This window comes from Solenopsis invicta, chromosome 14, assembly GCF_016802725.1.
Source record: "Solenopsis invicta isolate M01_SB chromosome 14, UNIL_Sinv_3.0, whole genome shotgun sequence".
In the NCBI taxonomy this organism is placed as follows: Eukaryota; Metazoa; Arthropoda; class Insecta; order Hymenoptera; family Formicidae; genus Solenopsis; species Solenopsis invicta.
Window position 1 is genome coordinate 15,513,733 of NC_052677.1, and position 17,620 is coordinate 15,531,352.

General features: G+C 30.2%; 3 protein-coding genes across 8 annotated transcripts; 2 read left to right on the forward strand and 1 right to left on the reverse strand.

Moving 5' to 3' along the window:
• Positions 1 to 727: 727 nt before the first annotated feature.
• LOC105207602 (beta-1,4-mannosyltransferase egh) lies at positions 728 to 6,769 on the reverse strand. 4 transcript variants are annotated; one of them, XM_011177150.3, is made up of 3 exons: positions 6,636 to 6,769; positions 4,757 to 5,565; positions 728 to 3,619 (listed from the first exon to the last, which is right to left on the reverse strand). In XM_011177150.3, the coding sequence occupies exons 2-3, from the start codon at positions 5,558 to 5,560 to the stop codon at positions 3,047 to 3,049; spliced, it is 1,377 nt and encodes a 458-aa protein (XP_011175452.1). In that variant the 5' UTR covers positions 5,561 to 5,565; positions 6,636 to 6,769; the 3' UTR covers positions 728 to 3,046. The 4 variants fall into 4 exon arrangements, with proteins under 4 accessions (XP_011175452.1, XP_011175455.1, XP_011175453.1 ...); XM_011177153.3 differs by lacking the exon at positions 6,636 to 6,769 and adding an exon at positions 6,450 to 6,589; XM_011177151.3 differs by lacking the exon at positions 6,636 to 6,769 and adding an exon at positions 6,296 to 6,431.
• On the forward strand, positions 6,610 to 10,467 carry LOC105207605 (serine/threonine-protein kinase RIO2). Of its 3 annotated transcripts, XM_039457525.1 has the most exons (6): positions 6,610 to 6,826; positions 7,547 to 7,688; positions 7,756 to 8,134; positions 8,220 to 8,504; positions 8,581 to 9,118; positions 9,329 to 10,467. In XM_039457525.1, the coding sequence occupies exons 1-5, from the start codon at positions 6,662 to 6,664 to the stop codon at positions 9,104 to 9,106; spliced, it is 1,497 nt and encodes a 498-aa protein (XP_039313459.1). In that variant the 5' UTR covers positions 6,610 to 6,661; the 3' UTR covers positions 9,107 to 9,118; positions 9,329 to 10,467. The 3 variants fall into 3 exon arrangements, with proteins under 3 accessions (XP_039313459.1, XP_039313458.1, XP_011175459.2); XM_039457524.1 differs by having other exon boundaries at positions 8,581 to 10,467; XM_011177157.3 differs by lacking the exon at positions 6,610 to 6,826 and adding an exon at positions 7,108 to 7,395 and having other exon boundaries at positions 8,581 to 10,467.
• Positions 10,054 to 15,650, forward strand: LOC105207604 (sorbitol dehydrogenase). The gene is made up of 8 exons (XM_011177155.3): positions 10,054 to 10,466; positions 11,846 to 11,879; positions 12,516 to 12,676; positions 12,820 to 12,983; positions 13,160 to 13,344; positions 14,186 to 14,364; positions 14,453 to 14,574; positions 14,833 to 15,650. Exons 1-8 carry the CDS (start codon positions 10,413 to 10,415, stop codon positions 14,984 to 14,986), a joined length of 1,053 nt encoding a protein of 350 aa, XP_011175457.1. The 5' UTR covers positions 10,054 to 10,412; the 3' UTR covers positions 14,987 to 15,650.
• Positions 15,651 to 17,620: the final 1,970 nt, after the last annotated feature.

A 17,620-nucleotide genomic window follows, 5' to 3' on the forward strand; every position in this document is an offset into this window, starting at 1 on the left:
ATTGTGTAAATTGTTCTTATTCGTTAAAAAAGACACATTGTTGCTTCAGTTGATCCACACTCGAATGCGTGATTCAGAAATTTCCAAACTCGTAATCGTGATAAAATAAACAAACATGAATTTTTCATCAAGATAAAATATAAATTAAACATTGTTAACCAATTACAAGATTGTTTAGCGAATTATAGATTTACTGCAAATTTCATTTACATTTACCTATCAATTCCAATTACATTCATCGATCTCTTGGAATATGTTTGAGAAAGAAATATTAATTCAATCTAAACGAGTTTGAAAAATCCTGGTTACATTTATATCTCAAATTAAGACAGACGCTTTACATTTATATTTATTATGTTCGATTTATATTACTGTTAAGATAATGAAATAAATGGCTGAGATATAAGACTAGCGTATAAGTGGGCTTGTTCATTTTTCACTGACACAACAAAATAAAACACTTAAAAAAAACGTACTTGGTACATGTGCGAATATCTTACAATGTATTGACCGCAATGCAATACACGATTCTATAATTACATAATAACATTGTATGCAATGGTAATTATTTTGCTATAAAACCCATTATAACACAAAATAATTGTGTAGAAAATGTAATAATGCTGTATGAAGTTACGTAAGTTGTAGTGACCTTTTAATATCGACCTTTTAATTCTGCATTTATATAAATACATTTCTAAGTAGCGAACACAAGAATTAAAAATCGCACTAATCATATGTAATGTTAATCTATGTGTAAAATTTCAATAAAATGTAATTATTAAAGAGTGAAAATACTCCCGGACATATCTGTAGAAATATAATTCTTTTTTTTTTTCACTTGAACACAAAAGATTTGGAAATAATATCATTGCACTAATATAGTGCTAATAAAAGTATATTAATTATTTATAAGTGTATTATGACAGAAATTTTACGTGCTTTATACCTTCTTGACTAGATAGTATAAGTCTTGCTAAACGTATTGCTTTGTTATTCCTTAAAACATTTCATAATTTTGTCATAAATGATAAAATATTTACGGAGTTGTGAATAAGCTTCTGATATAAAACTTCAGGAAGCCCTAATATGATTAGTAAATTAAAAAAGCTATTAAAAAACCTTTAAAAGATAAGAATTGTGAATGATGATATAAAAAATGTTAATACAAAATGTTTCAATAGAAATGTATAATTGCAACAAAATGGCAATTTATTTCTTTACATAAATTTTTTAACGAATAATTCTTTGTATGTAATGAGTAAAATTTCATACAATGCATAATAAAATTGCATTATCTAAAAAATTTAACATTGGACTTACGTTCCTTTTAAGAATATAATATTAAGAATACGGCAATCTAATATTCAACATTTAATTTAATAGATTTTTTTAAAGTAATTTAAATTTTATTATTTATATCTTTTTATTAAAGTTTGCAACTCTTTCGTACATATTTTTATAATTTGTTAATAATTTTTAAAACGCTAATTAATTATAGGAAATATATGATTTGCCAATTTTATGAAGAAACAACATGTAATACATGTCTTTATATCTTACAAAAATTTTCATATCTTGGTAAATAATTAAATTAACTTTATTAAGTATACAGTATACATATATCAATTATATTGATGTTATGAATAAATCGTTATACTTTGTCATTAGTTAAAAGTATATAAAGTCCAAAATAATAAAGTTGTATATGTATACTTTGTTGTGAGATAACGAAATATTTTATGACTCATTCTATATATATCATTTAAAAAAAATATGTGTTTGCGCGTTAAATTTAATAGAAATTTTTGTATTTTTTAAACGAGGTTATTGTTAATATGTTATATAAGAAAGTAAGATTTATCACAGTTTTCCGAATTAATAATGTATTTAAAAAAATGACTTATTACTATTAAAAAAAAAAGATAAACAAAAATAAATAAAAATTTCAGACATTTTATACCCAAACTAAAATGGAACCGGAATCAATAACCGTTTCATAATCCTTTATTTAGTTAAATTAAAACTATAAATCGTACAAAAATTTTGCAAAGTTTATAATATCAAAATTATAATTGGGCCGATAAAATTCACTTTCTTTTATTCTTTTTTAGTCTTAATATGCAATTAATTATTTTTACTATTATACTATTTTAACTATTATTTTCTTTATAAAATTTTAACAAACGCTTTATATTACGAATCAAAATTTGGACTATGTATAAAAAAAATGTCAAAAAGAGACGATTAAATTGATAAAAAAATTACAGTGTTTAATAAACCAATAAAAAATTTAGAGAAAATAATTGTAGAACTATATAGTCACGAACGAAAAAAACTCATAATTTAAATGATTCCAGTTTTCTTCTTTAGCCATTAGCTAAAAAATTGAAATTGAAAGCAGAACAATTATTCTTTTTTTTTTTTTTTTTTGTTAAACCGTAACTGAACTGAAATATTTTTTCTGGATTCAAGTTCGAATCTCTGTTTTAGACATCATTATTAATATAAAAATATTGTAATATGCATAACACTTCGTGAAACAATATTAAGACAAGAATGTTGTGATATGGCAAAAATTAAATATTTCTCAACATGATAAAAATTGATGCAAGGAAAGGAACATGTAAAATGATATGTAACTTAACGAATGCTAAACATTTACACGACATTTGCATGAGATCAAAGTATGTATGACATGTATAATTTGCACTATAAGAATGATATTAGCATAAATATACTTTTGACATATTAATACTTTTAACAAATTTGGCAATGTTTTAATGCCAATGTAAAATGTTTTTAATACTGCGCCTATCTATCGCTGTATGCATTACACCATTCACTTTTGCCTGTTTCAAAATCAATCTATCTTGGGAATTTAGTGTAATTCCTATGTAATACTAGTCATAAATATTTTAGTTTGTGACAGTGATATTTTCCTATGCAAATTTACAGGTACTAATTATGCACATGCACAATGGAAACATTATGCTGTTGCGCTAAGTATGCACCAGTTAGATAATAGCTCTAAACTGATGACGCATCATACGGTCACTAACGGCCTGTACTCCTTGTTAACGACATAAAACTTGTGTTTCTTGCCGAACACGCCCCATATCACGGCAACGTTCTCGATTATTATATTGAACGGAATAGTGGATAATGCACCACATATACACAACATAAATCGGGCAACACCAAAACGATATAGGGAGAATGATTTAACTACTCCGAACACATACATGTAGATATTTACCGCACCGATAAACGCGCAAAGAAAGTCGATCAATGGCGGGCAAGTAATCGGGCATAATCCAGCCAAAACGATATTAGAAGTAGAAAGAGGCATCGTCACCCACGAGTAACACGAAATACCCAGCAACAATTTCTTTCTTAATGGAATCGCTTTGGAATGCACGACAAGTAATATACCTTGTAGCCATCTTTTTCTCTGTTGTACAAAGTCCCATAGACTAAACGGCGATTTTTCCCACATTTCACCGTCTACAAAGTTGAACGTGTATCCTTGGGAAAACGCTTTCATTGCAAAAAAACAGTCTTCCGCAACAGATCCATCCAATCCATTATTAAATGAAACCTGTTTTTCTGCTCCCATCTGCAATACATATTTTATAAAAAGAAAAACTTACATAACGCATATACTATATGCAGAGTTGGGTAAAAACCTAGTTTAAAAAAAAACAAAACCAAATTTTTTTGTTTAAACCAAATTTTTTAGCACTTTTAATATTTAATATTAAAGCTATTTTAATATTTATATGAGAATTTTAAAACATAAACAAATGTTTTTGCTACACACACAATTAACAATATTCTAAAACTATATATGTATATTTTCATTTGGACTGTAAGAGATTCCTGCATTTGTCTGTTTTTTAATGATTTATTTTATTTTTTATCTTTTATCTTTTCGACATTGAAATAAAATGGAATGAAACAATATTGCACATTATTTTAAATTGCTAAATAAAATAGATTCAACCATTAAATAGTAGAAACTAATAAAAATGTATTATTTGTAAATTGTAATTTTAATTACAAATAAAAAGTTTGTGTATCAGTTTTTATTATATAATATTAAGATGTTTTTTTTACTCTTAGTTCGGTTGACTTTCATTAAAAAAAAAAAAAAAAAGAGATTGAAGAAGACTGCAAAAATTAGTAAGCTCGTTTTTCTATATAAATTACCAAATACTCATTAATTACAAAAATTATATAATTTTTATGTAATTAATATAATATTTATGTATTAATAAAATATTACTTAATACATGAATATAAAATTTTTTGTAATTGTATTCTATAAATATTGTTCATGTAATAAAAAAGTTTCTTCATTAAATTTAAAATTATTATTATTATAAAAATAAGGACTTCACACATTTCACTCATTTTGAGCACTGAACTTCTCTAAAGAAGTTTTATATATTTAAAAATGCAATTTAAAAAAAAACCAAAATAATAGTAAACTATAGTTTTAAAAAAACCATGTGATTTAAACCATAGTTTAAATCGTGGTTTAAACCATTTGGTTTAAACCATGCCAAATGCCAATCCTGGCATATAGATAACAAAAACAATATAAATCTCTGTGTAAATGCGTCACTTAATATGTTAAATATAAAAATAGAAATAATTTTATTGTATATAATTAGGATAAACATAATGCATAAGGAAAGATGTCTTTTACAACAAATTTACATAAATTTATTATTAAATAATCAGTAAATACCTGTGTAACAACATAGGACCCTTTCATGCTAAAAAATGGTTTATGAAACATGGTGAACTGTAATCTTAGCTTTCCCATATCGTCTGCTACTCTGAAGCTATCAGCTAGGGTTGTAATCCAATTAACAACATCCTCATTAGCGTATGTGATTAATCCTTGACCAAATTGATGTTTACCATCCAGTACAAAGTTCAGTATGCCACGAACAGAATTTTCAGTCATAAGAGTCTCCTCGTCAAGATGGACAATCCAGTCATGATCAGCCAATTCGTTTACCGAGCTCTCAAGGCAGTATTGTAAAGCACGAGCCTTAAATAAGGCACCACTACTTGTGCGATAATTTGGTGGGACAACAACCTCTCGCACTCGGCGATGCGGCGTTAAACCTATTGGCTTGTCGCTCACCACTTCTATTTGGAAGTTCTCGAGACCAGCCTCTATACATTTGTCTAAATTTCTCTTCACATTTGTCTTCACTAATTGGGGATAATCTCCCCGGGTCACTATTCTTATACAAATGAATGGTGCAAGCAGGGGTGAGCCTTTCAAGATTACTTTATCAGGGAATGCATTGTATATCGTTAATCCTATAAAATTGAATAGAACTTGGGGAAAGGAAAGAAATGTCACTGTTCGTAACAGGTACAAAGTGATTGCACCAATAATGCCATATCTTGTCCATGAGTCAATCTCTTCCTTCTTGTCTGTATTCCACTGAAGGCCTCCGGATACAAATTCGAATACTAGTATGACCACAAGCAACAGGCAGCAGTGCAAAATATGCTTTGTTATACTGTTCAACATTATTCCTGCAAATTATAATATAAATTTAATAACTAATATCACAAATTTATATAATCAAGTTTATATAATCAAGTTCAATATAATCTTCAATATAATCACAATTATGCACAAAAAGCACAAGTTATTTGTTTTATGCATATCATTTGCTATGCAATTGCTATGGAATTTCAGGGATAGTGTTTCATAATCGTGACAGTTCTCATTAACCTTAAATTACGGCAGTTGTGCTCGGCGAATGACGAGAGTAATTATTCTCAAACTTCACAGCAAAGATTGATCTGGCCTTCAACTTCGTCGCATAGTACTCGCGTTATATATGTTCAACGTATACACAGCTAACGCGACATTGTGTATGTGTTCGTGCGATTGGATGAATTCCAATAAAAGACTCGTGACTCGAAGAATTACAAAATTAAAATTAATTCACACGAGGTGACTCAGATTTCCCTCGAGCAGATAGCGCACTGATAACCGAAGCGTGACGAACCAGTGACTGCCGCGAGTTTTCACAGACGCAAACGGAATGCGGAAACTCTTTCGCATAATCATGACTTAAAATACCAAGCACAAAGTCCGAATATCATTACAGGGCTAACGCGATATAACGAACGTTGCAACTCTCGCGAACTCCTTGGAATTTAACGAGTCGGATGGGTGTCCGACGTGAGTGGGAGCGTGCGCGTAAAAGCATCTCGTGCATCGATAATCTGCGATAAGGCGGTACTCTTGTATAACCTTGCCGATATCCGGTTGATGGTGAATGATTTGTAGGGTATTGTGCGGATGAACGGGACGCCGATCATAAACAAGCACAGCGCGTACACATCGAGCGGGACGTCCTATCGATCTTGACCGTTGGTTGCTCACCGCGGATTCCGGACGCACGTACCTGCGGTGGAGGACGAATTTTCAGATGTGTATAAAAATCACGAACGCGCCGGTTCTGCCCATTGCTCGTGACGACGATTGAAAACAGGCCGACTCTCAGCGTTTCGTCGAAGCGCGCGGACGGCTTTTCATAATTTTGACGCGCACCGTCTGACACATACAAACACACACAGTCGTTGCAACTCACCAGTCACCACTACGCGCGAGGGTTCAATGCACCGATTTACGTTTCCTTTTTTTTTCCTTTCGCCGTTGTCGAGAGATCTCGAGGAGAGACGACCGATCGACTCTTTCGAACGGCTCTGTCGTCAGCTTGGTCGGTCCTTCAGCGGAGTTCACTGTTCATGTTTATGCAGCAATGAGGCATTGGATGTAAAGGTCCGTTCAAACGGACTTGCAGTCCTTACTGAGAAGCAAAATACCAGAGTATAGTGTAGTGCATACATACAATCGATTCTGCTGAAAGAGTTCTCTAATGTATTTGATTTGCTGACTTAAGTCCGAGTCAATGTTTGTCTTTTTAGCTGCATTTTTTGCACAATTTGTCTCTTCTTTTGTAGCTAAAAAGAACAGACTTGGAGTCGGTTGAGTCAGCAAATCGAATACGCTATTAAAGCATGGCTGCGTTCAGGAATACACACCGAGTGCCTCAGAGTGTTGTTTTATCTTTGTTGTTCACTGAATGCTAAACAAGGATAAAATGATGCTCGGAAACACTCGGTGTCATTCCCGAACGCAGCCCATGCGTATGACAACCGTGATAACCTTTAAATTGCACGTGTACAGTAAATCGACTGTAGAAAACACAAAGTTCAATATTTTTAGCCTTTTGAATTTGCATTATATAAATTGTTCATATATTTGTCTGCATTCTAACAAACATGGGAAAGTTGGACGTTAAGATGTTGCGATATTTAACCTCGGAAAATTTTCGTGTTTTAACAGCGGTACATATTTTTTTTTTTACTGTATTCATGTAAATCTGTATTCTCCTTTTATAGAAATTGATAAGATTGTGTAATAAGTTTTTGTAAGATCTGTATGCGCCATTAATTTTCTTCTTTTGAATTGTAATAGTTCTAATTTTTGATATTTTAGATTGAAATGGGTATGAAGAATCATGAGCTCGTACCTGCCATACTTGCCGCCCAAATAGCGAATTTGCGTTATGGTGGAGTTCATAAATTGCTGAAAGAAATGTGCAAGCATAGATTGCTCAGTTATGAACGAGGCAAACGCTGTAAGGAATAGAAATTTATATGTAATTCTGTTAAAAATATCTAACATGTCTAATATTAAATTTTCAGATGATGGTTATCGTTTAACAAATACCGGTTATGATTATTTAGCCTTAAAAGTCTTAACGCAGAGAGGAACAATCTGTTCCTTTGGCAATCAGATTGGTGTTGGCAAGGAATCTAACATTTATATTGTTGCAAACGAGGATGAGACTCCGCTTTGTCTAAAGTTACATAGACTAGGTAGAACATGTTTCCGAAACATTAAAGGGAAAAGAGATTATCATCAGCACAGACAGTCCGCATCTTGGTTGTACTTATCGAGAATTGCTGCAACTAGAGAATTTGCGTACATGAAAGCACTTCTTGACAGAGGTTTTCCTGTACCAAAACCAATTGACTTTAACAGGCATTGCGTTGTCATGGAGCTGGTTGAAGGTGGACCTCTGTATGTTTATCAATGATATTTGTATTGCTACAATTGAATGTTAATTTAATTATAGATAATACTTTGATCATATTATTTTATTTAGGTGTAATGTAAATGAAGTAAACAATGTGGAAGCCTTGTATGACGAGCTCATGGATTTGATTGTTAGACTGGCGAATCATGGTGTTATACATGGAGATTTTAATGAATTTAACATAATGATTAAGGATGATGGCAAGCCTGTTATCATTGATTTTCCACAAATGGTTTCTACAGAACATGAAAATGCAGAAGTCTATTTTCAAAGGGATGTGAACTGTATCCGTGATTTCTTTAAGAGACGTTTTGGATATGAGAGCGAATTGTATCCAACTTTTGAAGATGTATCGTAAGTAGTAAAAAAGAATGTATCTTCTGTTATATTTTTTAATTATTTTTAACAAAATTTTTTTTATCCATGTTAGGCGTGAAGATTGCATAGATGCTGAAGTCAAAGCCAGTGGCTTTTCAAGGCAAAAAGAGAAAGAAGTTAATACCTTTTTAACAGAATTGGGTATTGAATGTAAAGAAGAAGAAGAAGAAGAAGAAGACAATGAATATAATGAGATTAGTGAAGACAATCAGGAAGAAGTATATGAGAATTGTGTTGAAAATATCGAAGATTTAGAACACCAATTAAATGATTTGCAATTTCAAGATCAAATTGTAAAAAGAGAATTTGATATTCCAAGAGAGACAACACTTTTATCGTCAAATGTGGAAAACAAAGCGCATATTTATGATGATACACAAAGTATACGAAGTATTTCAACAGCTGCTACAATTGCACCAGATGTGATAAAAAAGAGAACAAAATTAGCACTTGACAAACGTGAAAGGAGTCAAACGAAAAGAGCACTTGTTAAAGGAGAAGCAAGCGCAGTGACGAGGATACGAAGAGATAATAGGGCTACAATTAAAGAATCAACAGGAATTTGGGGCTGGGAATAAAAGTTATTTATTGTAAGTCAACTATACATTAATTATACATTAAATGTATAATTTAACAAATATAATTAGATATTTTTGCAAATAGGTTGTTATAATACACATGTATGCATGAATGCAGTTATTTTTTTCTTAAAATTTTTATTACTTGCGCATTATTTCGATCCATTTAGTATTTAGTGTATAATTATAATATTTAACAGCATAATAATTACGTAATTGCAGAATAGATGCTATCAAAATATGTATAAATAAATTACTATAAAATTATATCGGCTGCCCATACTGTCTGCAAGTCAAATCCAAATGTATATAAGATGCACATAAAATCTATTATTATATTATTAATCAGTAATTCCATTTTGCTATTGCCAATATAATATAATATGGAACCTTTGGCTTTGAACATGTGCTAAGCTTAATTTAATCTAAGGCAAGCATAGAACTATGTAAAAATTTAGATTTTTCTAACATAAATGGATTTGTTCCAACTGGATCCAAAACTAAAATTCTCAAATTCTATACGTAAATCTTTTGTGTAAGATCAGATTTTTCTGAAGTAGAATCATATTTTATATATTTGTAAACCATATATTAGGCAGATTTTTGACGTTGAAATTCTTTCAGTCCAATCAGGAGATCTAATGAAATTCCTTCTCTCAAAGCGTTGAACCAATCAGGAGAATTTTAAAAAATACCTCTTTTAAATATAAATTAAGATTTCCATTCTTTGGAGAAAATGCATCGTTTCTCAAACGTTCCCAGTTCAATTTCAAGTGCAAAAGGCAAATTTCTCTAGAGAAACACAATCAGAAGAAAAACTTTTATTTATTTATTTTGTTCTTATCATATGTTACGTCACGATTGTATTACAACACGTGTACTGTGGACATAAGCCCAATTGATAGCAAGAAGGAAAAGTGCATATGCGGAATTAATCGATTTACTAGTTCCGGTAAAAGCGTGTTTCTACGACATAACACAACAGTTGAAGGTACAATTGTAAAATATAAACTAATTTGACTATTTGATAAACACGGGTCGCAAAGGATGCTAACGATATTAAAATTAATGGTGACGTTGAAGAAAACGACCAGCAGGAGATAATAAGGCCGCAGTGATAGCTCCGAGTACATACGTATAATTGCGCCGCGTGTATATATAGCAGTGAGTTCTCTCTTGAGAACTCTCTCTCTCGCAGAGTCCCGTCCCATACGTTCTGTGTTTATCAAAATATCTGAAAGTGACTTGGACACAAGCGGGTCACTGCTGAAGACTCTCTCATTTGCTTCGAATTGTCAGGAGAAACATGGCTAAGGACAATCTCACGGCTATACTGTATGGCATCAACGATTTGCGCCTGGTTAGTACACGTTACAGAAGCAAGACGAATTTGCACAGCTGCGCTTGCTCGAGTTTGAATCAAACGCACCACCTCCTATTGATTTTATTTCGATTAAGCTACAACTTTTATTGGCCTAATTCATATTTAACGGGCGATAGAAAGATTAAATAAGGCTTTCAGAATGTATTAATAAATTATATGTTACCAATTGCTATACAAATAAATTATTTATAATTATTTTTGTTTTATATTATATTTTAAGATATACAGTTTATTATCATTTAGCGCATATTGAAGCTATAATTTTTTTAATGTTATAAATTATAATAATATTATATGACCTATTTGTTAAATTAACTATGCGATTTACTATGTAATCTAAAAAAAATTTATGATATATTTTTTTAAATTGTGCATTATATGTATAAATACATTGTACAAATTCATTCTATACACTTTTGTACATTTTCTTCTTTTTTTCTTTCTTTCATTTGAATACACATTTTAAATATATGAAACATAAAATAATACATGTTTAAATAAATCACCATAAAGAGAATAAATTGCCAACATTTTTGTAGAAAGTGTTTGTAGAAGCAAAAAAACAATTTCTTTGTGCCAAACTGCTCATGTTAAGTGTGTATACATTCTTGTATATTTGTCCTTCAAACCATTAAATTCTAAATTATTTTGAGACTGTTTTTTGTTTTTAAATTACGTTTTATGAATTGATACACTCGTGAGAATAAAACAAATGAATATTATAAGAATTTATAAAATGTTGAACTTTTTTTTAAATATTTATTTGATAAATCATATAAATATTTTGCTGCACAATGATATTTATTATCTATATTTTTTTATATTATATTTTAAGATATACAGTTTTGATTAAAAACTAAATGGTTTTTTTTTTTTTTTTTTTTTTTTTAAATGATAATATTAGTAATATAAGATACAAGATAATATGACATTTATAATTAACATTTTACTAGATATTAAGATAGATTTTACAATCACATGATCCTGATTCTTGAATCTATGCACATTAGACTGCAGCCGCCTTGTAAATTGATAGCACATGAGCCTCCATATTAACGGATTGACCTCTAAATTTATATTGTTCAAACATCTATATTAAATAATAGTTTTTTACCGTATTATGGCAATTTTTGTTAGTCTTCTTTGTCATTAGATATCTTTATTTTTTTAAAAATAACTTAAAAATTTTTAATAGCAAATTATTCTATATCTATCCAATATAATCCAATTTTTATATTGTCAAACTTTATAATTATTTTATTATTATTGCGTGTAGTTTTTTTAGAATGTTACTAAAAACATTTCCAGTAATTAAATTTAAATAAAATTATATTGGATAATTTTTTCTATTTCAGGAAAACACAAGTATCGAAGAACCAGAAGACAATGGCAAGTGATTCTTTATGAATATTTACTATTATTTGATTTATGAAAATATTGCAAAAAAGATTCCAATCTTATTGATGATGAAAAATATATAATTGATATTAATGATATTGTCTTCATAGAAAGCGTATCAGTGAATCAACGTATAATAAAATCATTTTTATTAAAAAAAAAATATGAAAATCTAGTCTATATTTAAAACGTAAAAGCAAGATTCTTTGTACGGTTGTACAACACTTGATATGCGTGGAATCAATTTATATTGAGTGCTATTAATAAATGCGATGACGTTCATTGAAGTAATACGCAATGCTGTTCCAGATATGTTGTGACTGATAAATTAAGAAGATTAATTTCAATTTAAAGCTGTTGAATCTTCGCGCGTATATTTAGATCTTAATTAGATAGAAATGCGTTATGTTTCTCAAATTTAGAGATATCCATTTCTAACGAAGGATTATAAAGGATTATATTCACACTAGGATTATTAAGCTAGAAAGAGAACCATTAGAAAGTTTGTCAGGATTAGAATGGAGTTTTTCATAATACATGATAATTTAGATGAAAAAATTTAGAAGATTTCTGCAATTTTTCTTTTTACATTTAATAAATTAAATATTGCATTATTTTTTTTTATAGAGGTATTGTTGGAAATGGGATGCGTAGGAATTTGTGGGTCGGATGTTCATTATCTTGTTGATGGTAGAATCGGTGATTTTATAGTGAAGAAACCCATGATTATCGGTCATGAGTCTTCCGGAACTGTCGCCAAACTTGGAAAAAATGTCAAGAATTTAAAAGTACGTATGTTTCACGTGTTTATGCATATGTATATTTACTTACTTTTTCTTGTAAACAAATGTGGCTGAAATTGAAGAATTTATTCGCATTATTCTTGCGAGTTAAAGTATACTTAATATTTTTTTTGTATTGATTTTTGTAGATCGGCGATCGTGTTGCTATCGAACCTGGTGTGCCTTGCAGAATGTGTACGTTCTGCAAAGAGGGACGTTATAATTTGTGCAAAGATATTGTGTTTTGCGCAACTCCGCCTGTGCATGGCAGTTTAAGACGTTTCTACAAACATGCAGCTGATTTTTGCTTCAAGTAAGCAGTTAATAATGTACTTGGTTTACACGTGGTAACATAAAACTGATAGTGTGCAAACAATGTAGATACAGAATAATTGGGTATCTTTTTTTCTATAAAATAATTTAATAAAATATGCACTTTGCACAGATGAAATAAAAATTGATTTCTAAATTTGTGATTTTTTTTTAAAGATTGCCCGATCATGTGAGCTTAGAGGAAGGAGCGCTTTTAGAGCCATTATCAGTGGCAGTACACGCTTGCAAACGAGGCGAGATTGGAATCGATTCTAAAGTATTAATTCTTGGAGCTGGCCCGATTGGTTTGGTAACATTACTGGTAGCCAAAGCCATGGGCGCTAGTAAAGTAGTTATCACGGGTATGTATTTAAAAAGATAAAACTTGAAAAACAAATATACTCTGATCTATGTTTTAACGATTTTTTTTATCTTCAATATTTTAATATCACTATGTCAAGTAGTTACTAGAATTGACTAAAAAGTATGAGATAATGAGTTGATAAATAACAATTAGATGAAAAATAAAAAAATTTACACTTCATTGTTAAGTTCTTATAATGTGGAACTAATCGCGATTTATTCATTTTCTTAAGGATTCTTTACATTTTTCCTAATGTTGAATTTTTATTTCATGTTAAAATAGAATTTTAATACTTCTTTATTGAAATAAAGAAAACTTGCGATGTAGAGCGACTTGTTGTCATTTTACGGAAAATTCTGCAGTGATAACGTCGCGATAATAGAATTTTTTTTTATTAAGAGGATACACCACAAATTCATTTGCAAAGTGATAAGTGGTTATCAAGTTACGCAAGTGTCAATTTACGTAATTATGAATGAGGAAAACATTTATATAACGCGTTCGAGATGTGGAGTAATAACGGTGTTGCAATCGATCGTGAGATAAGCCGCCGAGGTTGCATTTAACATGATAGATATTACCTACGGAACAAGACATGTGTCGAGGTCACAAAGTGTCGCATAGTAGTCATTTTTCTATTGCATGTTCGAACTACGCATTGAAGGCACAAAGTATGCCTTTTCAAGAAGACTATATCTTTCTCTTCCTAATACATATTTCCGTTTCATTTGTAGGTAGCACAATACGTTTTAGATATAACATCCTTCCTCAAAGAATTCTAAATTCATGCCTATACAACTTGAAAATGAGATGTAAGTAGGCGCGATTTATGTTTATAGATATCGTGGAAAGTAGACTGAACATAGCAAAGAAACTTGGCGCTGACGACACGTATCTGGTGCGAAAGGATAGATCGGAAAAGGATACAGTGGTTGACATTCATACAATCTTCGAGGGTGAACCTAATAGGACGATAGACGCCTCTGGTGCACAAGCCTCGATTCGTTTAGCAATTCTCGTAAGTTACGAAATGTATCTTTTTTTTTAAATTAGATTATATAATTTAAAATCAGATTATAATTTTATTATATTTGTGTATGCCTCAGGTGACCAAATCTGGCGGAACCGTGGTATTAGTGGGACTGGGTGCACCAGAGGTACAAGTTCCACTAATAAGCGCTCTGATAAGAGAAGTCGACATCAGGGGTGTCTTCCGATATGTAAATGAGTAAGTTCTAATTAATCGAGACTTGTACATTAAATAGGAAAGATATGACATCTAATACTTCGTATGTAATTAAATGCGAAGACGATGCGTCATCAATAAATGTCAAAGTAATTGCGGAAAATAGTCGCATTTTTAAGAAACTCGTAGTGAAGAGTTTTATAGTTTTTAACTTATTTGATCTTTATAGATTTATATAAATTATTTTGATGTTGTACTTGTAGAAGAGATTATTTTACGTGATTTTTTCTGATTTCTTAGCTACAGCGACGCATTGGAGCTCGTCGCTTCTGGTAAGGTAAACGTGAAGCCATTGATCACTCACAATTTCAAGATAGAGGAAACCAAGCAGGCGTTTGAAACCAGCAGGACTGGGGCAGGTGGAGCTATTAAAGTTATGATTCATTGTAAATAGACAAATCGTAGCGGAAATACTGGATCATGATTTTCTGCGAGGAATACTATGCAATAAGTTTATATTTTTTCGTGTGTGTGTGTGTGTGTGGAATATGTTAAACTAAATTTTACTATTAAAAGCATATATAAATAATTTTTTTTAATTTGATGTTTGTCTTAATAGGGAAAAATATCTGGATATATTTATGTCAACATATATCACTTATTACAAATTGGCAGGACGTTTTAACAAATGTTTTTTATCGTGTTATCTTGTATAAACCCAGACAACACAAAGTCAAAAATTACAAGATGTCTTTAAGACTATTTTTGGGAAATGTGTCTTACGATTTTTAGTCATTCTTAAGACGTCTTATGATTCAATTTGAGACTTTGTGTCTGGGAACATTAAGCTATATGAAATTCTGATTATACATCTTTTGCTTGGCAAGCAATTGAATGGTAACAAGTATTCCTAAATTGTGTTTATAGAAATCGCATAAATACGTACGCTATTGTTGGATGCGTACAATGGCTCAAAGAAAAAAGAAATGATAAAGTAGCGCCTGATATATTCAAACTGGTGAATTTTAGTTAATAACAATGTTTACATTAGTTGACATTATTTTCACAATAACGACGTTGTTTAACTATTACAAGCAATAAAGTTTTATTTTCGAATATTTGTACAGAATGAATATCTACCGACATAACACTTTCGTTTCCTTTATATCCCCAAAACTTATCTCCTACAAAAATTATATTCTGCTATTCTATCTTATGTAATATTTATAAATTCAAAGATTTGATAATATATTTAATACACAATGACTATCTCGTTTCAAAAATATTTTGTATATTTTTTATACGAAAGGCAGTCGTATATCATCTATCAATTATATTTCACGAGTTAGCATTTTAGTATTTCAGTAATCGCTAAGAAACGTTTCAAAAATAATTTTTGCGTTAAATTAAGTTGCTTTTTTATTACAAAAACTTAATAGGAATACAATCTGCTAAAAATCTTAAAATTTCCTTATTGAAACTATAGTTTTACTTATTTTCATATTTTAAAGGAAATGTAATGTTTAATGTTTCTTATTACTATCTGATGAATGTGGATTCAATTCATGTAGGCAGAGTTGGATAAGTTATTATATATTTTCTCACCTAAATTAAGTTAAAATTGATGGTTTATAAAATTAATTTACGTTAAAATTAAAGTTACGTTAAAAGTTACAAAACACTAGTACTGCTTCATTAAAACTTACGTTAAAATTAAATTAATTTATATTACAAATTAATTTTAACAAACATTCATATTAAATTAGAAATTCATAATTCTTTAAAGTTAATTAATTTTTTTTAAACATGAGTGTATTATCAAACGAATGTATGTACATATATTCAAGGTTTTGTTTGTATTTAACTTTTTATTATCAAACGATACAAAATAAAAAATATGGTTAGATAATTGTTTTACTGTAAAGCCCGTATCAGATTACAGTGCATACTAACTCTCTGCACTTGCTTATATAAATCATTTTCGGCTAACTACATTTCCAATTATGCAAAATTATTTAATAGCATAGTATTTTATAAAAATTGTATTTTTTTTACTTAAGCAAAATTTTTATACTGTTGCGCTATATAACTCTTTCTCAAATCATTTATATTTCATGCAAAAAAAGTAATAAACTATACAAATAATTAAAACTCGTTCCGGTCCATAGCTAGACCAACAAAGATAGTAAAAAAAAATAACAATTTGAAATAGGACCGGAACGTAAAAAAACATTATTGACATAAAAAGTACGTAATTTATCCCATAGAACCGATTAGTGCAATTAGTTTTCTACTACAGTCAATTTTTAATATATTTTTATTTAGGGCTGGGCAAACAGCATTTCAAATACAAAGTACAAAATATTAACAAGCTTACAGTACTTAAATTATAAATTATATAAAATACTGGTAATTTTGATTTGAAATATATAACAATTTAAGTAGTATTTTGTATATGTTAATAAAAAACGAACATGCGATAAAGGAATATGAAAGGGATATTGTGAAGAAATGTCATAATCTTTACTATTTAATTTAGAAAAAAGAGTCGTGAAAAGAATAAAATTTTCAATTCTTTTTATATATATAACTTTTTCTTTACATATGGAGGCAATTGAAGGGAGTGGTCAGTGAACATAGGAGCTGTGTTAGTATGCATTTGTCAGTATATTTCTTTCTTTTCATGTGTGCGTGCGGCCCAAAGTTATCTCTCATGCTAGATAAGTGAGAGTATCGCTATGAAACGCGCAACGGGATCCATCTATTAAATTGTAGCGACTGTGCTACTTAATTTAGAACATGGTCTCCACAGTTAAAGAGCTTCCGATCATGGACAGCATAGAACATTCCACGCTTAGTCGCGCGCCAACGTAACATACATATTATTTGGCCGACGCAGTTTTGATCGTAGAAATTATTTGCAACTGTTAAAAAACGAAAAAGTAAAAATTATTGAAGAAAGCAAAAATTGCTCTGCCTTCCTTAAGTTGGCGCCTATGTAAGCCTTCTCAAAAACTTCGTGGTCTTTGACCTCACAAAACAAAATAGAAGATAAGTAGGGGACTATACTGGGAGACCAATTTCGTAT

Excerpts from the sequence above, each read along its gene's own strand:
- LOC105207602 (XM_011177150.3), bottom strand. The coding sequence starts at position 5,560 with ATGTTGAACAGTATAACAAAGCATATTTTGCACTGCTGCCTGTTGCTT. Across the intron at positions 3,620-4,756 it reads GGTCCTATGTTGTTACACAG|ATGGGAGCAGAAAAACAGGT; the intron begins GTATTTACTGAT and ends TATGTATTGCAG.
- LOC105207605 (XM_039457524.1), top strand. The coding sequence starts at position 6,662 with ATGCACCGATTTACGTTTCCTTTTTTTTTCCTTTCGCCGTTGTCGAGA. Across the intron at positions 7,689-7,755 it reads TTATGAACGAGGCAAACGCT|ATGATGGTTATCGTTTAACA; the intron begins GTAAGGAATAGA and ends TTAAATTTTCAG. Across the intron at positions 8,505-8,580 it reads CCAACTTTTGAAGATGTATC|GCGTGAAGATTGCATAGATG; the intron begins GTAAGTAGTAAA and ends TATCCATGTTAG.
- LOC105207604 (XM_011177155.3), top strand. The coding sequence starts at position 10,413 with ATGGCTAAGGACAATCTCACGGCTATACTGTATGGCATCAACGATTTG. Across the intron at positions 10,467-11,845 it reads GCATCAACGATTTGCGCCTG|GAAAACACAAGTATCGAAGA; the intron begins GTTAGTACACGT and ends TTTCTATTTCAG. Across the intron at positions 12,984-13,159 it reads GCAGCTGATTTTTGCTTCAA|ATTGCCCGATCATGTGAGCT; the intron begins GTAAGCAGTTAA and ends TTTTTTTTAAAG.